Source organism: Dendropsophus ebraccatus, chromosome 1 (assembly GCF_027789765.1).
Source record: "Dendropsophus ebraccatus isolate aDenEbr1 chromosome 1, aDenEbr1.pat, whole genome shotgun sequence".
Classification (NCBI taxonomy): Eukaryota; Metazoa; Chordata; class Amphibia; order Anura; family Hylidae; genus Dendropsophus; species Dendropsophus ebraccatus.
This window is the reverse complement of record NC_091454.1, coordinates 141,500,113-141,525,311: the sequence shown is the minus strand read 5'-3', so window position 1 is coordinate 141,525,311 and position 25,199 is coordinate 141,500,113. Positions and strand designations below refer to the sequence as shown.

Genomic DNA, 25,199 nt, shown 5'->3' with positions numbered 1-25,199 from the left:
GGATGTCTATTAATTCAGGTTTGACATTATTGGGTATGGATGCTCAAGATGTGTTGGTAACACAAATCCCTTACCTGAGGAAATTGTCACTGCTATTAAAGAGGTATGCCAATATAGGCTGTTCTTTACCCTTTGAGGACCAAGCCTAACATTACCCAGTGGACCGCGCCAATTTTAATTTTTGCGTTTGTTTTTTTCCTCCTCCCCTTCTAAGAGCTCTAGCACTTTCATTTTTCTATCTACAGGGCCATGTAAGGGCCTTTGTTTTTTAGGAGTAGGTGTACTTTGGCGCCTTTCATTCTACCATAACAAGTACGACTAAACCCCAAAAATATCATTTATGAAAATATAAATTGGTGAAATTGGAAAAAAAGAATGCAATATTGTTACTTTTGGGGGGTTCCTATGTCTACATAATGCACTATATGGTAAAAGCGAAATGATACCATTATTCTATAGGTCAGTCCGAACACAACCACATGCAGGTTTACACAGATTCCCTTATGTTATATATATATTTTTTAATTAAATCCTTTTTTTTTCCAATTAATTATTAATAAAATGGTCCTATTGTGACTCTTAACGGTTTAAGTTTTTCACCTATGGGGCTGTATGGGGTGTCATTTTTTGCGCCATGATCTCTTGTTTTTCTTTATTAATACTAAATTTGTTCAGATCAGATGTTCTGATCGCTTGATATATGTGTGTAATGTAACAGAAATTGGCAACCCTGGCACTTCTTTTCCCTCTTTTCGTTTACTCCGTTTGCCGTGCAGGATGACGATTGTCTAGGAGTTGATTGTCTGTGTTGAATACAGTGAAGTCAGATTATATAATATGATTTTCTTCTTCAGGGGGAACTGGTGGCTTGTGGTGTTTTCTCTGGAAACAAGCATTTTGAAGGAAGTAGGTGTAGTTGTATTCGTGCCAATTATCTGGCTTCCCCACCTCTTGTTGTTGCCTATGCATTGGCAGGGACCGTAAACATAGACCTGCAAACAGAAGCTCTAGGTAAGTCTTAAATGCATGTCTTAAAAAGGTCTCAATTCAGCAATAGTTTTATCCTTTGTGTGTGGATATGCCCTAAAGGAACTGCAGTGAGGTAGATTTTTTTTTTTTTTTTTTTTTTTTTTTTTAAGTTTTATCGTCATAGAAATTAGAATATTCTGAGTTAACAAAACAGGATACCCTGTTTGGGATCCTTATCTTTTTGCCAGAGTAGCGTTTACAAAGAAAATATCTTTTTTAGAGGTCCTCATTTGTCCCACATTATCCAGACAACTTACTAAATAAGCAGTTTTTAATGCTTCATTTCCTCCAGTGGTGCGGCTACATGAAAATAGACTACCGATCCTAGCAGGGAAATGATTAGTAATTAACTTTCAGTCAGAAGAACTTTCTAGAATGTCCAAAGTGTAAGTGTTGAACTTCATTACTGTGTGAATAATTCACCTTGTATACTTCAGGGGTGAATGCTCAGGGTGAGAAGGTCTTCTTACAAGACATCTGGCCCAGTCGTGAAGAGGTTTTACAGGTGGAAGAGAATCATATTATACCGTCCATGTTCAAAGAGCTCAAAATTAAAATAGAGGTATGCAAAATACATCTTTTACCTGGCTCATAAAGGGATTGTCCTTGAACAAATATTCATTTACTCTGTTGTTCCAGCAGGAAACATGTTATGCATTAAAATAAAATTATATGATTAAAAAAAATACTTTTATATTGCCCTTTAACGTTTTTTTCTCCTCCTCCTCACAGAACGTTCTCCAATAGTGTTTATTGTTCAGTGCTACTTATTGACTGGCCTTCACATTAGTAGTCAGTCTGCTCATCCAGGTTGTGTTGTGATTACACAGGAAATCAAAAATCTATTCCAATGTAAAACTTATTTTTATACATTTTGCATAATCTAAGTCCACCTTAACATATGTCCAGCTATCCAACACTGCCCCATTATCGGAATACCGAATGCCACAAGCTGAATCTTTTGCATCTGGTTTCCCATCTGTTGCCCTATAGGCTGAAATGGGACACAACACTGAGTATGTGAACTATAGGGCATATTTACCCTCAAGCTGGCGTCTACACACTAGATAGCAAATATGCTGTATGAATGTGATGTGAACCTGGCCTAACAGTAATTAACTTATTTATTCATGGGACAACCCCTTTAGCACTATTGAAGGCTTAATGTATCTTAATGTACCATTAATGTTTCCTGTTGAAATATGTAATTTTACTACATGCCAATTTTTTTTCATACAAACAGTATTTGGTAACCTTTTCCCTCCTCCTCTTCACAGAAACAAAATACAAGGTGGAACCTTTTGGACTCACCAGAAAGCACTTTATTCCCTTGGGATCCTAGATCCACCTACATCAGAAGTCCTCCCTTTTTTAACAAGCTGGTGTGTAAAACTCAATATTCCATTCAACAGCCAAATATTTGCTGTTTTGTGTAAAAACAGAAAAGAAGAATGTTTTGTCATATGGGAGTCTTTTAGAGCTTTAGCAGTACCTGCCTGAAATACACATCAGGAAATTTCCCAGCGGATATAGTAAACTTATCTGTAGTCTCCCAGATCTGATAGAGACCAAAAAGTAGCCTCCAGGGGTTACTTCTACTTGTTGTATGAAATAGTACCAGCTGCTGCGCTATTCCAAATAACAATATAATATAAAAAGGATACCAAATGGATCTGTAGGTCCAGTACTGGTGGATCCTTATGAATATTGAGGACTACTAAGTGCATGCACATAATAGGAAGGACTACTTTCTCCACACTCTGTGTCGTCTTTATCATTAATGATATTTTAGAAACTGACGATGTAAATAATAATGGTTCTTATCAGCTTCCCTGTTACCAGTTTATACTGCCCTTCGTTATAGCAGCATAAACTTAGTGCTTTGGACACAAGTGGGATAATGCTGTTAATTTTAGCAGTGAATAAAAATCTTATTTTTGTCATTCTGTTTATTTTAGGAGAAGGCTCCTTCAGCACTGCCAGCAATTGAACGAGCCCATGTATTGCTTTATTTAGGTGATTCCATCACTACTGACCACATTTCACCTGCGGGAAGCATCTCTCGCACGAGTTCTGCAGCCAAGTACTTGATTCAGAAAAAGTATGTTTAACCATCCACATTGGCAACTTGCACTTTTATTAGCTTGCAGACTAACCGTTTTGATGGTATGTCTTTTGTTTCTCTTTTTCTCATGTAGCTTAGCACCAAGGGAGTTTAATTCGTATGGGGCCCGCAGGGGCAACGATGCTGTGATGACCAGAGGAACTTTTGCTAACATGAAACTTTTTAACAAGCTTATTGGAAAAACTGGCCCAAAAACCATCCATTTTCCATCAGGACAGATGGTGAGTAATAACATACACTTCAGAATGATCCGTTTTTCAAAGTGACATCTGGTTTCCATCATCTGCATTGGTTTTTCATTCTGGGCACTGCAGGTGGGCCCAGTGTCCCCAGTTTACCAATATCCCCTCCCCTCTGTGATGTGGAAAGACATGATTCTGGCAGGAACTGGGCATTGGTTTGAGAAATGGACCGTGCCACACAGGATCTATGTGTCGGCGCTGACCAGTTGATATTTTAAAACATTTTATTAGTCATTGCGGTACATTCATTTTAAGTTGACAATCCAGATGACAAGTAAGAATTGCATAAGCATGCCCTAAGCAATGTCAGTGCAATTTACATGGACATCCTAACAATGTATTGGGAAGACTATCAGATGACAGCAGACTCACCATATGTACCTGCTATCATCTGCCCAGCCCTCCTGCTTATCCAACCATGCTGTCATTGCTGCTCCGGGTCGCTCCTACATCTATACATAGCAGCAGTGTCGGGGACCCTGTACTGAAGACATCAGTGAAAGCACAGTCTATAGCTACAGGTACTGGGCAGACAACATCAGGTACATATAGTGAACCTGCTGTCATCTGCCTCACCGTCCCGCTCCTGCAGCTATAGACACCACTGGCCAGGGCCATTTGTAAGTCTACCTGGATGGACTTTAGCTGCGACCAGCACTGTTCTGTTTTTACAGATGCCCTGTATAGAACACTTACATTCCATATACTGGGCTTTTTTGCTCAGTGTGGAGATGATAGGAGGGAGGGCCCTGCCATTGATGTGATTTTCCATGTACATAAACATAGACAACATAAACTAGTTATAGAAATGCTGCATTAAATCATTTTGTTCAGCTGTTCTCCTAATATGTATGAGAATAGGATTCTTGCTGCACCCCTGCCCCCTCCACCCCCCCCTAGCTGCTGATTGACAGATGACTGCCTATACACAGCATGGATAGATAACTGCCAATTAGCAGCTGGTGGGGAGAGTTTTCAGTTTTTTTATGAATGAGGACTACTGGGCTCATGCTCATAATGGAGAGGACTTCATGTTGTCCATATTATTCAGAAAGATATCTCTGAATTAGTTGCACAGAATAATGAAGGTAATACATCATTCTGTTCAGCTTCTCTGTCACTAGTTTATGCTACCCTTAGAACAGAGTCTCTTTAAAAACGACATTTATAAAAACTAAATTTCTCCGATACTTTGTGTAAACCTGTCTTTCTAAATCAAAACAACAAATCCTCAGCATATAAATATCCTGCAGCCACCACTAGTGGGAATATAGCGTATGTCATACTTGTTGTTATACAGTATCCAGGGAGGGAATGTGGCAGCGTCCAGTCATGCTTGATGCACCTGATTGACAGTGCTGGGAAAGACATGACTTAAATTGTTGTGTTAGAACACTTGAAGGCCACAGGTTTGGCACCTATGCTTCAATGGGTTGCTGAATAAAAGATATGTTGATATAATAAGTGAATTGTATTTGTTCTCCAAAGATACAGTACCTCTTTTCTCTTTTTTTTTCCCCCTAGATGGATGTATTTGAAGCAGCAGAATTATATCAGAAAGCTGATATCCCACTTATTATTATAGCCGGCAAAAAATATGGATCAGGTAACTCAAGAGACTGGGCAGCCAAGGGACCATTCCTGCTGGTATGTTTTCCTCATTGGACATTGACATTTGTACTGAAATGTTTGATGATATTTATTGCAGTCCACATGGACTAGACAACTACTTTGGTTCTGCAATATAATACATTACTAAGATGATTATTTTTCAAATAGAGAAATAAAGACATTTCTATATATGTATATTTTTTTCATCACAGGGCAGAAGAAAATTTTAGATAAAATATATTTACAGTGAGTTGACTTCTAACTTGCATATTCATCATATCCTTTCATGGGTTTCTCCCTACAGGGTGTCAGAGCTGTGATAGCTGAAAGTTATGAGAAGATTCATAAGGATCAGTTAGTAGGCATTGGCATTGCACCTCTTCACTTTCTTCCTGGAGAAAACGCTGAATCACTTGGCCTTTCAGGAAAAGAGCAATATTCTATATCTATCCCTACCAAGCTAGTTCCTGGAGAAAGTCTGGAAGTTAAGGTGGGCCTGCAGATCGAATCTGGTGCAGTTTGACTTGCATCACATACACTTTTGTGCATAATGTAACAAGAAGGCAAGGCTTACAAGAATGTGGTTGTGACCTAATATACCATATACACAGAAACACTGCTTACAATGCCAGATACCTGTAATATAGAGGCCAGCCATAGTGATATACAGGGGGTCACACATAGTGATATAGAGAGGGGTCACACATAGTGATATAGAGGTCACACAGTGATATAGAAGGTCACTGTGGGGGGCACACACACACACACACAGCCTGCTGCACCCATAGGGCGCGCACACACACACACACACACACACAGCTTGCTGCAGCCATAGCGCGTACACACACAGCTTGCTGCAGCCATAGCACACCACACACACACACACACTAAGCTTGCTGCAGCCATAGCGCGCACAAACACAGCTTGCTGCAGCAATAGCGCACCACACACACAGCTTGCTGTGGCCATAGCACACATACACACAGCCTGCTGCAGCCATAGTGCGCACACACACGCAGCCTGCTGCAGCCTTAACACACACACAACCTACTGCAGCCATAGCACGCACACACACACACACACACACACACACACATACATACATACATACATACATACATACATACATACATACATACAGCTGCAGCCATAGAACACTGAAGAAAAACACACAATCTTCTCCCAGAGAGAAAACACCACACAAAGGTTACTGCTACACTACTTGTCTTCTCCTTCTACTCTATATTACACAGGGTATCTTCATATTACACTGCTGCTCATATACAGTCATCCAGGAAGAGAACATCACAGATCGACCCCCACACAATGGACTCTTCCAGCTCAGAAACAAACTGCCAAATAGTGGCCGACAACTTTTCCATGACCCCCCTTATGTAATAGGGCCAGTGTCCTATTAGAATGTTGCTCAAAATATATATTCATGAGCAAAACTAAAATTCATATCAAAATTCAATTCTACATTTTTTAAAGCTGGAGTCTGAGTCGGTACATTTTTTTTCCGACTCCAGCCAAAACTAGCTCCGACTCCAACTCCACAGCCCTGGTGCAAACTTAAACTATAAAGTAATTGATGTCATAAAATGGTAGCAAAATGGAAACAAAAACCTTACCCTGTGCTTTCAGCCAAAATACTTAGGAAAGCTAGATGTAGGATGTGTAGAAGGGTACAAAATATCAAATGTATTAGAATGTAAATGTAGAATGTAAAATATTCAATAATTAGGCAAACTATCAAAAAATAATTGTATAAAAAATCACACATTACACATTGTTAATGTACTATTCACAGCAATGTTATTAAAAAAAACCATCACATCGTGATACATGATGCTGAAAGGTCGGTGATTCCGCCGCACAGCTTCTGTGATTCACAGAACATTTGTGCATGCGACCTTACAGGGCATCGCAAACCACCCTCCAGCCTGTTCCTGCTTGTGGCCCCGAGAGGTAGTCCAGAAACCAAGACCTGCTGCTGTTGCTGTCTGCCGAACTACCATTGAAATGAGAGCAGGGCTGTGGAGTCGGTAAGCCGAAGCTCCGCTCAGCCACAGCTCCTGAATTTTATCAGGACTGACTTCTACTCCGACTCCTGCTCCTTCATAAATAGCCAGTCATATACCAGGGGAGTTATTTATCTCACTGGCTCAGCAGCTTCTCCCTAATGTCCTACATGATCCTGGGGCGACTTCTGTGGGAATAAAGGAATACTGTATATAAAGCAGCTTCTCCTGTGTGTGCAGTGGATGCAGCCAGTCTCCAGCTTCCATGTCCTAAACTACTCACAACTAGACTAGATGGAGCAGGATGTCTTTTCCTGCTGACAGTCTTCTATGTTTCTAACTAAATATTCACCATACTTAAAGAAACACTGCTAACAATGCCAGATCCCTGTAACATAGAGGTCATCCATAGTAATATAGAGAGGGGTCACACATAGTGATATAGAGAGGGGTCACACATAGTGATATAGAAGGTCACTTTGGGGGCATGCAATAGCACGCGCACACACACACACAGCTTGCTGCAGCCATAGCATACACACACAGCCTGCTGCAGTCATAGCATACACACAGCCTACTTCAGCCATAGCACTTGTGCACACACACACACACACACACACAGCTGCAGCCATAGAACTCTGAAGAAAAACACACAATCTTCCCCCAGAGAGAAAATACCACTTTGAGGACAGAGGTTACTGCTACACTACTTATGTCTTCTCCTCCTCTATATTACACAGGATATCTTCATATTACACTGCTGCTTATATACAGTCATCCAGGAAGAGACCAAAACTTGTAAAATTCATATCAAAATTCAATTCTACATCTTTTAAAGATTTTTTTTTTTTAAATTGGAGTCTGAGTCGGTACATTTTTTTTCCGACTTTTTTCCGACTTTTCCGACTTTTTTCCGACTCCAGCCAAAACAAGCTCCGACTCCAACTCCGAATCCAGCAAAAACTAGCTCCGACTCCACAGCCCTGAATGAGAGTTGCCTAAATAGTTTTCCACTGGGTGCTACGCTATTTATGTAATTTCTATTATTGTAAATGGAAGTTATGCGAATGTAAATTAAAACAAAATTGGTTCAGCATTTTTCCGCCTACTGACTGCTTCTCATAACCACAACCAGGACCACCACGGTAAAAAAAAAAGTCCTCTCTAGATATAGATGCAGGTCCCAAAGGTTAAGACCTGTAACTCTGGGCTATTCATGGCATGTGCTTTGTCATAAATGTACCAGATGAAACTGTTCTATGGTGCCTTTTTTCTTTTTTTTTTTTTTCTTGTCTTGTCTTGATTGTGGTTAATGGTGTTATCCCACCTCCTAATACTAATCATACACTGTTTCACTTCCAGACGAGCACCGGAAAGATATTCCATGTGACTGCAGCCTTTAACAATGAAGCAGAAGTCACTTTTTACAAGCATGGAGGAATATTTAGCTATGTGGCCCGGAAATACTTATAGTGATGTCAGCAAAGAGAAACAATGAACTCTCTCAGATTGTACAGATGCTCTGTGTGCTTGTACTTTTCTTGCCTCCTTAAAGACTGGTTGGTGGAAAATAATGAGTCACTGAAGCTTCTTCCAGCACTTTCAATAGAAGACTGGTGCTATGGGCATGCCTTCCTCCGTCCTTCCAAGGGACGACCAACAATCGTCACAATTACTTCTAACTGCACATTAATTTGCAGGGGAAGTTTTTGACTTATCCTGAAGCCTTGTGCACAGTTTTGCTCTATAAGTCCCACAACTGCTATTTTTGGACTTCCGGTAGCAGTATTACTGAACGAGTGATACCATTTTATTTAAAAAATAAACAAATAAAAAGCAAAAAACAAATATTCTTCCATTTGATGAGCTCCATGTCATCATCCTAATATGAAAAGGAAGACACTTGCTTTTGGTTGTGATGACACCAGACTCATTAAATATGTCCTGAAATAAAGATGCCTAGATCCTTTGTGTTTTTTAAATATGTTATTTCTTCCACAAAAAAACAAAGTACCTAATCAGAACAAATTTACAGTATTCAATTATCTTCATTCCCACCAAGGAGGGAGAAAAAAATATAAACAAGATTGTTTAGAGTCTTTAAGGGTTAATGCCTTATTATTGTATAAGTATGTATATCACTTTATTATTTCTGTAGAGCCTGACATAATAATTGCTGAGTGCACTTACTGTATGGGTCGTTATTGATAGACAAATGAAATCTCAGATGTGATTGGAGAGATCTCTATGAAAAGAATCTTAATGGTGAATATATTTTGCTTTTAGTACATTAAGAACCTTGCTGATTTAAATAGTTACTACACAATAACTTTGCATATCTGTGCTAGACAATTAAGAGGACCTGTTAATAGTTGAACTGAAGGAAACCAGGAGGCTAGCCAAGGACTTAGGGCCCTATTACACGGAGCGATAATTGCCAGAATCAGGCTAATTTGACCAAGTATGACTCTGTGTAATAGAGACAAAGATCTGCTGATGAATTGGTCAACGGCTGATCGTTTTAGATCCAGACCTGAAATCATTAGGCATCAGGCGCCCATCGCTAAATGCAATAGCAATGCGCGGCTGGTGGCTGATGATTGTAGCATAAAATATTAACTCGCCACGTTCCCCTGTGTCATTGGAGGCCTTCTCCGCTGTGTCTGCAATTACAGGCCGCCGTCTGCTCAGCCAATCACTGGCCGCTGCCTGTCTTGGCCAGTGATTGGCTGAATAACCATGGTTGGTCAGTGCAGAGACCGGAACAGAAGGCAGAGCTGCAGACAACTGGGCAGGCCTCCGAGGACAGCCGGAAATGTGGTAAGGTGAGTTAATATTTTAATATTTATAATGTCCATGCAGCTCTTGCTGCCCAATAGTCGGCCTTTGTAATAGCTCAGTAAATGAGCGCTGATCTAGCAGAATTTTATTGGGGCCGTCTAATAGGACCCTTTTGCAGGGTGCTGATTGGTTGATGAGCTATGGTTGCCATGTTAGATCTAGTATTACAGTCTGCCTTAGAGAGACAGTAAGGTTACAAACCCACTTGCCGGATCTGCAGCGAGTCTCCTTGCTGTGTTTTTGCAGCGAGACTCGCTGCAGATCCTGGCCCTATACTTTCAATAGCAGAGAAACTCGCAGCAGGGATGTACATCCCTGCTGTGATTTTGTCTGCAGCCCGCCCCATTAACCCCCCGGCCGCCGGACATTATACATTACCGGGTCCCCGTTCCTGCTTGCTTCGGGGCTCCCGGTGTCTTCACGGCCCGCCCGGCCAATCAGTGCGCTGCGGCGGGGCAGCGCACTGATTGGCCGGGCGGAACAAGCCGGGAGCCGCTGAAGCAAGCAGGAGCCGGGATCAGGTAATGTATATCGCCCCCAGCCCCCGGCCGCACGATCGCCCCCGACAGCACCATCGCCAGCAGCCTCCGGCCGCACGATCGCCCCCAGCCCTGCAGCCCCCGACCTCACGATCGCCCCCAGCATCGCAGCCCCCGGCCGCACGATCGCCCCCAGCGGGCGATCGTGCAGCCGGGGGCTGCGGGCGATCATGCGGCCGGGGGCTGCGGAGCTGCAGGCGATCGTGCGGCTGGGGGCGATCGTGCGGCCGGGGGCTGCGGGGCGATCGGGGCTGCAGGGGGGCGGGCAGGATATACATTACCAGGTCCCCGCTCCTGCTTGCTTCGGCGGCTCCCGGCACATCAGTGCGCTGCCCCGCCGCAGCGCACTGATTGGCCGGGCGGGCCGTGAAGACACCGGGAGCCCCGAAGCAAGCAGGAACGGGGACCCGGTAATGTATAATGTACGGCGGCCGGGGGGGTTAATGGGGCGGGCTGCAGACAAAATCGCAGCAGGGATGTACATCCCTGCTGCGAGTTTCTCTGCTATTGAAAGTATAGGGCCAGGATCTGCAGCGAGTCTCGCTGCAAAAACGCAGCAAGGAGACTCGCTGCAGATCCGGCAAGTGGGTTTGTAACCTAAAAGTAGATCACAGAAATGAAATGACTAGAAATGAGCGAATTTACAGTAGGAACAAAGCAAATTGCTTTGTTCCTATGGGGATTGTGCTCACCAGGCTGGGGGCTTCTAAGTCTGCTCCACTCCATGCTGCTTCTCCCCGTGTGCTGGGAAAAGATGGATCCAGTCCTGGGAAACTGGGAGACATTTCCCAGGACTGAATCCATCTTTTCCCAGCACCTGGGGAGGAGCAGCACAGAGCAGAGCAGACTTCCAAGGCTGGGCCTGATAAGCAGAATGCAGATAGGAACAAAGCAATCTGCATTCTGCTTATCAGGCCCAGCTTTGAAGTCTGCTCTGCTCTGTGCTGCTCCTCCCCAGGTGCTGGGAAAAGATGGATTCAGTCCTGGGAAATGTCTCCCAGTTTCCCAGGACTGGATCCATCTTTTCCCAGCACACGGGGAGAAGCAGCATGGAGTGGAGCAGACTTAGAAGCCCCCAGCCTGGTGAGCACAATCCCCATAGGAACAAAGCAATTTGCTTTGTTCCTACTGTAAATTCGCTAATCTCTAGTCATGACTTCAATACAACAGTATTTTTTCCTTACACTAGATCAGTAGATTCATTATGATGCCTGGAGCTCCGAATTAGTTTAAATGTCCGTGCTACAGTACTGACACAGCCGCACGGCAATGTCAGTACAGTAGCGCAAAGACTTAAAATTTGGAGCTCCCAGCATAATAAATCATAATGCCGGGCGCTCTACAGCATATATTCTGTATATATAGAGCATGCATGGAACCTTTTAATGCCCATTCACACGCTCTGTAAATCATGGATGCTACAGAATGTGAAGCTGCGGGCCAACATCAGGAATTCTCTGCATCATGTAGCATTATGATATCGGGAGCTCCAAACCTGTTCAGATCTTTCCAATACTGTTATATAAAGATATACAACATAAAAAATGGGGAGCGATCTCTTTTATTTGCTGACTAGTAAAACAGTATCAGTAGGGACACTGAAACTGTTTTACTAGTCAGCAAAGAGCTCGCTCCCCATTTTTGTCTAGGTTACCTTTGTCTATCATCGGAGATTTTTAGGATTGTCCGGAGGGTAAAGCAAACCCGACTGAGACGTTTATATTGATCTTGAGTGTTTTTCTGCAGTAATTGGTGGGGCCTCACCACTCACCAATTGTAAGTTACTTAGTTTTTGTACCTGTTCTGATTTCAACAGTGCTAACGCTCCTAAGGTGTGTTTTTTTTCTGTTTGTTGTCTAGTCAACTACTATACTGACAGAGCCACATGGGTGGGACCTTGATGGGAAGACACACAGTGAGAGCCCTAGCGCTAGGCCCCCCACAACTGTCCCTGTCGGTTTGCCATCCTGACCCTAGGCGGTCAACAATAACTAGGTGACATACCCTTTACTAGGCAAGTGCAACACAGAACAAACAATCAGGCAGATACAGATCAAACTGGAGAAATGAAGGAGGAAAATACTTTATAATACATTATGTGGTGAAATGAAGGGTGCTATTACAGGTTAGTTGTTCCATACACACACACACAAAAAAAAAACCCTCATAAGGCTTTGTCGGCGGTGGAAAATAAAAATGTTATGGATTTTAGAGGTTAAATACAAGGTAGAAATAAAATGCTTCCAGTATATGTTATAGAATGTGTGTAGTGCCTTAATAGTCGCATGTGTATGAGGTGAGTGGCTGCCTCTACTTGTTCGTGCAATTACTTTTGCCGGTATAAGACGGATCTTGCATGCCCAGAGCATAGGCGTATTACACGCCATGGAGACGCCATAGTACAGTGTAGGGTCTGCCCCGATATGAGGTCACCTTATCATGGTGGGGTGGATACACTGTTTGCAAATGGTAACTTGGTAAATGGCTGCTTTTATTTATTTTCATGTCTGTAGTGGGTCTGTAGCTTGCCATTGCGGTGAGCTGTTGCATTTTTCTGTGTTTTTGTGTAGTCACATGTGTAGCACGTTCCACTAGGTAAACAAGAATTCCATATTTGTCTTTGGTGGACGTGCCATTTACAGCTATTAACATTTAGCTGTTGTACTTTTTTCTGGATTTATCAATTATGTTTTGACTTTGTAAAAAAGGGTGTTAGGTCATTAGATTAGAAAACAGAAGCCGATGCTGTCCTTTCTTCCCACGTTAGAAGGATAAACAGAAATGTGCACAGCGCTGATCACTAAAGTTATGCATATCCGATCTTTCTGCAAATAACTGATAACATTGAACTGACTGCACAGCAAACAGAAACTGCCTGAAAGTCTGGAGGAACCTCTACTTGGGAAACTCCAGCTGAAAAGTTCTTCTGAATTTATAGTTCTTTGGGGTTTTTTTTGTCTGAGTATATGTTCTCACACAGTTTTTTCTAGACATTTTTTTTGCCTTTTGGTCGTATCTTATTACCCATTTAGGATATTAAAAGCAGCCGAAAATATGAGCTGTATGAGGAGACTCCACGGAGTGCAAACTCAGCATTGTATTATATTCTAAAGACAATCACTTTTGTTATTGACTTCCCACAATTTCATCTACCACTTGACATTGATATTTTAAATGGCAGAATTGTTATGACCTTTATTTAGGGTAAGGGGCACTATGAAGGTTGCCATGTTAGGGCTTCATTAAATCTGTTAGGTGCAATTTAATTTCCAAAATTAGATGAGATTTCTGCACTAAAAATACACAGCAGTAATTTCACACAAAAATCTCAACTAGCTGATGTAAAAGCACCCTTGCAGCCCTTGCAGCAAAAATACAACTCTGGGCAACTCTGGAACTGTGACAATGTAAGGGGGGGGGGGGGGGGTGAACACATGCTTATTCATAATATGCTGCAAATATTTTATAGGGTCAAGCAAATAGTCAAATCATATTCCTTTGTATATCTGGCTTTCAAATTGTCATGCAAAATACCAGAATACACAAGTGTATTATTAGTGAACAGAAAGAGCAATACAGATGCAGCTGCTTAGAAGAAAGTGGGGTGCCAGATTTGCCCAAAGACATTAAAGGGGTGGTATCACAAAGCAAAGAAGGTAAAATCAGATGTGTACCACATACATATACGTGAAGGAGAACAAATGTGCTGTTTTAGTAAAGTAACTTTCCCACAATCCCCCTTGCTGCATGTAAAGTGAAAACCAACTTTCAGTACTAATGGGACAGATCATATGCCTGGGATTGAACTGAGCATGAGCTTTCCAAGAAAGAGGATGGTGGTCGGTTACCAAGGGCAACATGTTATGAAAGTATGCAGCTTATGGGGGGGATTAGTGAGTCTATATTTCTCAAATGATACATTTTAAGGAATGCTTGTAAATTTGGAATATGTTTCATTTAACATAAAGCAACACTATACACCTATTTTTTGTGACACCACCCTTTTAAATATATTTTACTTGTGATTACTGACATTTGAAAAGACAAATTTTTTTCCCTTTCTGGTAAAGTTATTTTGCACCACCATAAGGACCAAATCACATGAAATCCTTATCCGCCCTGTCTATAAAGTTTACTTGTTAGTTTAATAATGTAGCTTTTATGTATGTATCTTTGCTAATATGTAAATGTTATAAGTTGAGTCTTGAGTATATATAGCATGCATTTTATGTGAGGCATATGTAATGAATGTCATCTAGTGAGGGCCATACTTTAACAAATGATATAGGAAATGTTTTCATTGGTTTGCGGCTGATAACACATTCCCAGTCTTTTACTTTTCACCTGGCTGGAAGCATGTTGTAGGCACACCTTATGACCCATTACTGCTGCAGCAGCAACCGAGGGGACCCATGGAGTCTGAAATGTGAGTAGAGCTTAGTCTTTGATTTATACAATGCTAAGGTGATGGAACCTTTAGATGTTACATATATTAAATGTAGTCCATTTTATTGTAGTACTTGTGCTAAGTGAGCAGTTGAGAACATGGAGATCTTTGAGCTTGAGCTTCTTGTTAAAGATAACTAGCCTTTACTGCATACAGTATGATGTGTCCTGCATTTACCAAAGTTTTTACCTGTTTTTACCTGTTTTTACATTTGCATTTTGCATTTTGGTTTTAATAACAGCATAAAAAACTTAACATGGGAAGACACCCTAAGGCTGGGTTCACACACAGTATATTTCAGTCAGTATTTGGACAGTATTTTGCAACCTCAATCCCGAGTAGATTGAAAACACAGAAATGATCTGTTCACACAATGGTGAAATTGAGTGGATGGCCGCCATATAACAGTAAATAACTGCCATTATTTCAATATAACAGCTGTTGTTCTAAAATGACAGCAAATATTTGCCATTAAATGGCGGCCATCCACTCAATTTCAACATTGTGTGAACAGATCCTTGTTTTTAATCCACTCCTGGTTTTGGTTGCAATATGAGGACCACAATACTGACTGAAATATACAGTGTGAACCCAATAGTTTAAAAAAAATCAATAATCTCCCAATGTAACAGCACAAAATGATCAGTGCTAAACTGTAACTATAACTGTATTGTTTATTATGATAAAAAGTGATTATTTAGAGGGAATCAATCACTAGTATAAGGAATGTAACACTGTTAGCAACTCCTAACAGAGCTGCAAAAGCAATCCCTTTCTTTACTTGGTGTGCCATCCTCCATTAGGGTATATAGGAGACAATGTTTTTCTATTCCAGCACACACTGCAGGGAGACACGCGGTGACTAGTCATCTGGGCCATAACTAGTCATGGCTCTCTGCAGGGGTGATTTACAGACAAAGAAGCCTGTTATGGTGCGTTTACACGTAACGATTAGTGTACGAATTTGCGCGATAACGATCGAATTCGAACGATAATCGTACGTGTAAACAAAGCGAACGATCAAACGACGAACGATACATCGCTCATTTTGATCTTTCAACAGGTTATCAAATCGTCGTTCGTAAAAAATTCGCAAATCGTTCCGTGTGAACAGTCGTTCGCCGATTTAACCAATGTGTGAGATAGGCTTAAGTGTTCGCAAAACGATCGCAAAACGAATTTTCTGTACGATATATCGTACCGTTTAAACGCTGCTCGTTATGAAAAAAAAATCGTTACTCCGACATCGTTAATCGTACGATCGGGCCAATTATCGTTACGTGTAAACACACCATTAGCCTCTGTGTCTGACAATCATCCCTGCACAGCGTGCTGACAGGCAGACAGCTGTGACTAGTTATGACCCAGACGACTGGTTCCCTACTCTCTCCCTGCAGCGCGCAATATTAAAAGGTTTTCTCCTATATTCCCTAACGGCAAATGGCACACAAAGTATAGTAATGGATTGCTAAATATAGTATAGGATTGCTTTTGTAGCTCTATTAGGAGCTGCGAACAGTGCTATATGCCTTATACTAGTGATTGGTTTCCTTTACGGGGTATAACTTGTTTGGCAAATTCATGTTTAATACAATTTCTGCATTTTTAATTTTTTGCTCTCGTTTAATAGCATTCATGGTTTATTTGACCTTTAAAGATTATTACTTAGGGTACGTGCACACTACAGAATGGTGACGGAAAACCCGTTGTGCATTCTGCAGCTCGTACCCACTTGTGGACTGTGGTGAGCGCGCGCGTCTCCGTCCGTGTCATAGACTCCATTCTATGCATGGGTGGATTTAGTCTAAAGAATGAACCTGTCTATGACAAGGGCGGAGACATGCACGCTTGCCAAAGTCAGCGAGCAGGTGCAATGGGTTTTCCGTCGCCATTCCGTGGTGTGCACGTACCCTTTAAGTGTAACTATCATCTTGCCCGCACGGCAGCATACAGTTACAAAATGCTGACAGGTCCGTACTCTGCAGTGGCGGATTAAATGTACCCTGGGCCCCAGGCTGTCCACCCAACCTGGGCCCCCCCCCATCAATCCTCCCAAACCGCCCACATTATAATCCGCTACTGCCCCCCACCACTCTGTCCCCAATAAACACTGCCTGCCTCCCCTCCCTGCTGGCCCCAATAAACATAATGTTTGGCCCCTTGCTGCGACCCCCAGTAAGCACTGTCCACCCCACCTCCGCTGCCCCCAATAAACATATTGCCACTTGTTCACCTGCTGTTGCCCCCAATAAACATATTGCCACCTGGTTTCCTGCTGTTGCCCCCCACCCAGGTCACAGCTGCACAGAGGTTGTCAGGAGAGGACGGGGCTGATCTTATAGGGGAGGTCACAGGGTCACAGCAGCACAGAGGATGTCAGGAGAGGAGGGTGCTAATCCTATAGGAGAGGTCCCAGCAGCACAGAGGATGTCAGGAGAGGAGGGTGCTGATCTATAGGGGAGGTCACAGCAGCACAGAGGATGTCAGGAGAGGAGGGTTCTGATCTATAGGAGAGGTCCGAGCAGCACAGAGGTTGTCAGGAGAGGACGGGGCTGATCTTATAGGGGAGGTCACAGGGTCACAGCAGCACAGAGGATGTCAGGAGAGGAGGGTGCTAATCCTATAGGAGAGGTCCCAGCAGCACAGAAGATGTCAGGAGAGGAGGGTGCTGATCTATAGGGGAGGTCACAGCAGCACAGAGGATGTCAGGAGAGGAGGGTGCTGATCTATAGGAGAGGTCCGAGCAGCACAGAGGATGTCAGGAGAGGAGGGCGCTGATCTTATAGCTGAGGTCACAGAGTCACAGCAGCACAGAGGATGTCAGGAGAGGAGATGGTCCCCCTCTGCCCCCCCTTATAGATGGTCCCCCTATTCCCTCTGCCCCTCCTTATAGATGGTCCCCCTCTTCCCTATTCCCCACTTATAGATGGTCTCCCTCTTCCCTCTGCCCCCCCCTTATAGATGGTCTCCCTCTTCCCTCTGCCCCCCCTTATAGATGGTCCCCCTCTTCCCTCTGCCCCCCCTTATAGATGGTCCCCCTCATAGATGGTCCCCCTCTTGCCTCTGCCCCCCCTTATAGATGCCCTCCCCCTATCCCCAGCAGCGCGCGTCAAAGAGCTTCCCGTGCGCCGGAAGTCACAGCCACAGGCACAGGGGAGCTCTCTGATGCGCGCGCTGCCGGGGATAGGACAGGACACCCCCGGCAGCCGCGCATCAGCCATGCAGTGGCGGATTATAATGTGGGTGGCGTGGCATAGGCCCCCCCCCGGAGCCTCGGGCCCCGGGCGGCCGCCCAAACCGCCCATATTATAATCCGCCACTGGTACTCTGCTCCTAATGTGACCTGTCAACGAAATTGACGGAAACTCCATACACTGCATTGTAATACACTTACAATGCAGTCTATAGAGATTCCGTCAGTTCCGTAGCCCGGTCACGTTAGGAGCAGAGTATGGACCTGTCAGCATTTTGTAACCGTATGCTGCCGTGCGGGCAAGATGATAGTTGCACTTTTAGGCTATGTTCCAACATAGTTATATACTTACAATTTTAGTCAGTATTTTTTCACCCAAAACCAGGAGTGGATTAAAAACACAGAAAGGCTATGTTCACACACTGTTGAAATTGAGTGGTTGACGCCATTTAATGTCAAATAATTGTCATTATTTGTCATTGTCATTGTTTTGAAATAACAGCAATTATTTGCCGTTAAATGGTGCCAACCACTCAATTTCAATAGTATGTGAACATAGCCTTAATGTGTTTTCAGTTCACTCCTGGTTTTGGGTGAAAAAATAATGACCAAAAGGCTGGCAGAAATACTATGGGGGACATGTATCAAAAGGCGAAAATGCCTTTTTTGGTGCAGATGGGGCAGATTGACGTAAAATTATTTGCAATGGGTATTCTTGCGAATATTTTTTTCGCATCTGCCCCATCTGCACCACCTTCGCCAGTGGGGCGGAGAGGGGGCAGAGAGGGGGGCGCGGCCTCTGCGTTTGCCGCATTTATAATTTTTCCGGCAGAAAAATGGCACTGAAACCTACGCCAGCTCAGAGCTGGCGTAGGTTTCAAAATTTTCGCACGGACGGGCTCCGTGCGATCGGGATTTATGTAGAGGCAATGCGCTTTCTACATAAATCCCCTGAGCTGCGGGTACATTTGTAAGCCCGGCGTAAAAAACGCTGAACTTCATAAATGTCCCCCTATGTGTGAACATAGCCTTAAAATGGTTGATGCTTCATCATTCTCTACAGCATTAAAACAGTTAAAGCAAATTGCCATGTAGATAAACAACATTTTGCCCAAGAAAAAAGCCATAAAAGCAGTCACTGCGTCATGTGGGTGTTGTCACTAGAAACCCACTCCTTTTCCTCCAGCATAAAATTTTATGTAAAGTTAATTACCCTCTAAAGCAGCAATATCCTGCATTAAAGCCCATCAGAAGATGTTCCCTGCCTAAATTGCAGGACAATGGTGTTTTGCTGTTGCACGCTACTCTGGTCAATAATTAATGTAAGAGGAGAACATGAAAAATTTTACTGCATTGATGTAAGGTAGTGTAAAACAGCAAAACATAATAAAATAAGATTGTTACACAGTGACATGGTAACATTCTTAAGGCTACGTTTACATCTTAAGTACTGCAAGTTTACTATACTGGAATAGCAGTGTGCCAATAAATACCATAGTGTACCAATGCCATTATATTATTGATACTATAATATTGCTATTCACCTTCCTAGCTGAGCATCTCCTCAGTCCACCCAGGCACTCGCACTCTGCACGTTGGAGTTAGTATTTGTCACATAGTCTCTTGTCTTCACATCACGTCAGGTGTCATACCTGTATCTATGTTGGTGTTGCTTCTGTCACTGCAGATGCTATTTGATTTGTTGTTCAGGTACTAGTCAGGTGTCACACAGAGAAAAGGTGTTGGAGTACTCCCCTGGACATAACTCTTACAGGATCTTTTTTGTCACACAATAAACAATATGCCTCTAGTATACCTCTAGTCATCAACTGAAATAAAAAGCGATCAAAAAGTCACATATGCGCAATCAAGGTACCAATAGAAAGTACATGTCATGGCGCAAAAAATGACAGCTGACACAGCCCCATAGACCAAAGGATAAAAGCGCTATAAGCCTGGGAATAGAGCGATTTTAAGGAACATATATTTGTTAACAATGGTTTGAATTTTTTACAGGCCATCAGATACAATAAAAGTTATACATGTTACATATCGTTGTAATCGTAACGACTTAAGGAACATATATAACAAGTCAGTTTTACCCCAGGGTGAACGGCGTAAACACGAAACTCCCTGAAATGAAAAGAAATTCCTTTTTTTTTTCAATTTGACAGCGCAAATTATTTTTTTCCGGTTTCGCAGCATATTTTATGGGAAAATAAAGTCTGTCATTGCAAAGTACAATTGGTGTCGCAAAAAATAAGGGCTCTTATGGGTCTCTAGGTAAAAAAATGCAAGTGCTATGGCCTTTTAAACATAAAGTGGAGAAAGCAAAAGCGCAAAAAGGAAAATGTGATTTGATCTTAAAGCGTAACTGTCATGTTTTTTTTTATTGCAGAAATCAGTAGTATAAGTGATTTTAAGAAACTCTGTAATAGGTTTCATCAGCCAAAAAAGCCTCCTTCTGTACTCAAGCTTCAATCTCCCAGCCTCCCCCCCCCTGACTTCTTATCTGTGCATTATCAGGCAAACACGTCTTCATTACAGAGAAGCCAGTGAAGACGGGTTCTGCTCTCCCATTCTATCCTTATGGAGGGGGGAGGGGCCGAGGGAGATGAGGGAGCAGGAAGAGGTGACATGAAGGTCAGCTGTTTGTAGACTGTCTGGGCACCTAAAACGCTAAATTCAGGTGTCAGAAAGGTCAGTGCTTATCTATGAACTTACTGAGAGAAGTCTGTAGGGTGTTGTGCTTTGCAGGACTGCTCCGTGCTCAGTCACTCCTAACAGCCCCTCCCCTCTCCATAGCCACATAATGGAGACAGAAATCCTGCGTCATCTGATGTGAGGGGGAGGCTGGGAGATTGCTTTTTCAGTACAGAAGGAAACTCTTTTAGTACACAAAACCTATTACAGAATTTCTTAAAATCGCTTGTACTGTTGATATTTAATGTTTTCAGAAAAATGGCCCTGAAATGACAGTTACGCTTTAAGGCTGGGTTCACACTACGTATATTTCAGTCAGTATTGTGGTCCTCATATTGCAACCAAAACCAGGAGTGGATTAAAAACACAAGTTTTTTTTTCTGATATATAATTTTAAAAGATCAGCAATCCTGGTGTTTTTTTTTTTTTTGTCGTTTATGACGTTCACCGTGTGGGAACAATGATGTTGTATTTTAATAGATCAGACAATGCTGCACGCTACCATATATAATGGGGGACATATATCATCTGGCGTATTTTTGATTTTCGGCAGAAAGTGCCGTTTTGCGAATAAAATATTCGCAAAACGGCACTTTCCACCGGGTACGCCTACGCCGGGGGGCGGGGAGGGGGCGGAACAGGGGCGCGGACTCATAGTCCGTGCGATTCATAATTTTTTTTTTTTTAAAGTTACGCCGAGAACCTACTCCAGCCCTCAGCTGGCGTAGGTTTTCGTCCGTGCGCACTGGAGCGCACAGGATTTATGTAGAGGCAGTCCGCCTCTACATAAATCTTGGTAGCGCCAGAGATGCGGGGACATTTTTAAGTCCGGCGTAAAAAATCTTCGGACTTAATAAATGTCCCCTAATATGTTTATTTATTTATTGTTAAATATTTTTATTTTTATAATGGGCAAGGAGGTATTTTAAATATTTATTGGGAGAGGCGTTTATAAGGGTTTTTTTATACTTTTAAAAACTTGTTTTATTACACTTTTTTTTTTTTTTATTTTACACACTCTTATTTTACAGTTTAACATGCAATCATTAGATTGTATATACTGATCTATGCCATGCCATAGCATGGCATAGATCAGTGTTATCGGCGATCTATGCATACAGCCTGCCTGACAGCAGGCTCTACGCAAAGATCGCCCATCCGACCGGACCGAGGTAAGTGGATTAACCCCGCCCGTCGGTACAAAAGATCGGGACCCATGCTGCGGGGTTCCCGATCACTCAGGAGCTTGTCCTGTCACTGAGTACCTTAAACGCAGCGATCGCTGTGCGTCGTGGCGTTTAAGGGGTTAATGAGAGGCAGCTCCCAGGACACTAATGTGTGCAGGGCCGCTCTCACTGCAGCAATCCTGCGCACATCAAACCCCCTCACAGTCAGGAACGTATATGTACATTCCTACTGCACAGGGTATGTGCAGTAGGAACATATACAGATTACTGACGGGAAGGGGTTAAGGATCTAGATGGAAAGGATTAAACCTCTCTGCACATTCCAGATCTATCTTCAGGATAATCTTATAAGGTTATCAATATATTTTATTTATATATTATAAAGCTATATAACAACAATTTTCACAGATACAGAATATTATCGGAAATTATTAGTGACTACTTTTAACGTGTGCTTTGCTTCTTTCCTTAAGTCTGTCAGCCCCCAATGACACCAACAGTCAAACCTCGGGCACTTGCTCCAAATCTATTCGAATGGACCTTTTTGTCCACTATTCTCTGATCCCTGCGGTAAGTCAATGTGAGGAATCGTTGTGCCCTCATTCCAGTTCATTACTGCTCACAAAGTTATCAAACACATAGATGCTGGCATGTTTCTTGGTTCAAATTGAACACACTGGGGCAGGTGTATTAAAGAGGTTTCTGACATAAGAATCTGTGAAAATCTCACTAGAATTATAAGAACTAGTAGTTCTGACTAATAAATTATTTTCAAGATACAAATATTAAAAAAATAAGCAGTAAATACCAAGCAATCACTGCAAAGTTATAAGTCTCAAACCACCCAAACTTGCTGCTGAACTGACCCAGAAGGTTATAAAGTGTTTATAAATGCAGCAACCTGGACAATACAAAATTGTTTATAAAATGCAGCCAAATACCCAGGGCCACATAGCATCCAGGCCAATAATATTTAACAGCATCCAGCTCTAGAGTAGTGATGGTTAATGTTTGTATCCTTGGTGGTCTATGGCATTGAAGGTGTTAGTGTCTGTATCTTTTATTACCTTGGATAGTGAAAATATAGGGGTAGATATATCAAACATGGTGTAAAGTGAAACTGGCTCAGTTGCCCCTAGCAACCAATCAGATTCCACCTTTCATTCCTCAAAGACTCTTTGAAAAATGAAAAGTGGAATCTGATTGGTTGCTAGGGGCAACTGAACCAATTCTACTTTATACCATGTTTAATAAATCTCCCCCTGGTGGTTTAGGGTATTAAGGAGATTAACTCCAGTATTCCTTGTGGTCTAGGGCGGTAAAGCAGTTTATTTAAGGATTCCTGGTGATCTAGTATTCTAAAAAAGGTTAAAGGGGTTGGCCACTTTATAGTAAAATAGGTCAGTACAAAGTATTAGTAAGTGTATTCACTGTATATACTGACAGCAGCTCCCTGTGTACCTCATAGAGCTAAAATCAGATTCCCCTCCTCCAGCTGGGCTGTCCTACTCTGTTTTGTCTCTGTCCATAAAATGGCCGACATGGAGGAGCATGTGACCATGCCCCGCCCCCTGTGTCCTCCATAGACATATACAGGTTCAGTGGTGGACACTGGGGACAGGGCACATGCTCCTTTATGCCGGCCATTTTATGGTCTGGAAAACCACAGACCAGAGCAGCACAGCCTGGAGGAGGGGAGTCTGATTTTAGCTCTATGAGGTAACAGGGAGATGCTGTCAGTAAGGGCAGTGAGTACAGTTACTAATACTGTACACTGAACTATTTTACTATAAAGTGGCCAACCCCTTTAATATTAAGATTCCTAAGCTTCCTTGTAGAGGTCAGTGGAAGGTTTAATGCTTCATACTTGGGGTCCATTGGGCTATTTTCTTCTCCTGACTTCAGCATTGTCTTTGCTATTAAAGGAGGGTAATGAGGCTGAACACTGATGGCTCAGCTTCTTTTTCAGCCAGCATGAAGAGGTGAAGGAATGTGCCCTTCATTACCACAGAAGACTAATGACTATAATATTTTTGCACTGTTTGCACGGATAGGAAAATTTAATTGTTTCCATAATATGAATCTCTTAAACTGGCCAGGATGGGTCAATCTTAGCCACATTCGCTGTACAGTTAGTAACTCTCACAATAAGGCTATGTTCCCACTCTGTAAGACAGCGGCCGTTCCGTGACCCGGCCGGTACTGCAGTACCTGCCGGATGATCTTTACTGCCGTTGAATTCGGATATATGCACATCTATGCGCATTCGCATCCGAATTTCCTTGAATTACTACATAAATTCTGTAGTAATCACTGCCGTTGTTACAGTGGCCATGATTATTACGGAACTTAAACAGTGGGAACATGGCCTAAATGAGTATTTCAGCGCCTAAAACTTGCGCACAGGACTAGGGAATAAGGGTCTGCTTGTGAGGGGTGGACACACCACCATCAGGCACTTATCCTCTATCCTGTGGATGGGGGGGTGAGTGTTTAGGGATACCCCTTTAACTATTTATCCTCCTAGAGTGCAAAACAGTTGTATCATATATTAAATATGAATGAGCTGAACCATTGATTGTATACAATATACAACCTTTAACTACAAATTGTTGTTATATTCTATACTGTTTAAGTTTGTGATAAGTATATTAATCTAGAATAGTTAAAAAAATATGGAAATGACAAATTCAGGCATGAAAAACAATCTCTTAACACGTTTATGTTTTTATTTTTTAGGTTCTTATTACAATTACATTGTCCTATCTACAACGACGGGCAAAACATGAAAACACTGTAGAAAAAATACCACTGGGCAAAAGATTTGGCATTGTTGTGTAATTATTTTATAGTAACTATTGTATTGTAATTATTTCTTATTTTCCCCTCTGTTGGTCCTCCTGCATTGTCTACAGTGTCTACTATTGGAATTATCAGTTGTGGAATATATCTTAAGGGTGCTCTATGTTTTAGGCCTGTGAATTTCATAAGCAGCTACTCAAACAGATGGTCTTATGGAGCTGCATGTGGAGCCACAGCTACAACAGTTTTTCTATTGTTCTTCAATGAATATTCGAATTACTTTAACTTTGCTGCACCAACATGGGCTAAAGGTAAGTGTACAAGTTCTTGTCTATTATAGTACTTGAAAGACATTCTACCTTCTCTTAGTCAACTCACCACAAAATAAATTACAAAATCAATTAATAACTGAAAGAAAATATCTTGATGAGCTTCCCTTAAAATAAAACCATAATTTTA

At 42.3% G+C, this 25,199-nt stretch overlaps 2 protein-coding genes across 3 annotated transcripts in view; both read left to right on the top strand.

The window, feature by feature from the left end:
* The window catches only part of IREB2 (iron responsive element binding protein 2), a 32,990-nt gene extending 23,993 nt beyond the window's left edge, over positions 1-8,997 (top strand). For both annotated transcript variants that reach the window (XM_069980467.1, XM_069980456.1), the window contains exons 15-23: positions 19-103; positions 855-1,011; positions 1,467-1,591; positions 2,307-2,411; positions 2,988-3,130; positions 3,228-3,375; positions 4,921-5,043; positions 5,312-5,497; positions 8,391-8,997. In XM_069980467.1, coding sequence (XP_069836568.1) covers positions 19-103; positions 855-1,011; positions 1,467-1,591; positions 2,307-2,411; positions 2,988-3,130; positions 3,228-3,375; positions 4,921-5,043; positions 5,312-5,497; positions 8,391-8,501 — 1,183 coding nt within the window. In that variant the 3' untranslated portion in view covers positions 8,502-8,997. The remainder of the gene's footprint in view (positions 1-18; positions 104-854; positions 1,012-1,466; positions 1,592-2,306; positions 2,412-2,987; positions 3,131-3,227; positions 3,376-4,920; positions 5,044-5,311; positions 5,498-8,390) is intronic.
* Positions 8,998-14,633: 5,636 nt separating this feature from the next.
* The window catches only part of LOC138799376 (stimulated by retinoic acid gene 6 protein-like), a 37,715-nt gene continuing 27,149 nt past the window's right edge, over positions 14,634-25,199 (top strand). The window contains exons 1-4 of the mRNA XM_069980440.1: positions 14,634-14,834; positions 22,412-22,508; positions 24,678-24,775; positions 24,912-25,051. Coding sequence (XP_069836541.1) covers positions 14,821-14,834; positions 22,412-22,508; positions 24,678-24,775; positions 24,912-25,051 — 349 coding nt within the window. The 5' untranslated portion in view covers positions 14,634-14,820. The remainder of the gene's footprint in view (positions 14,835-22,411; positions 22,509-24,677; positions 24,776-24,911; positions 25,052-25,199) is intronic.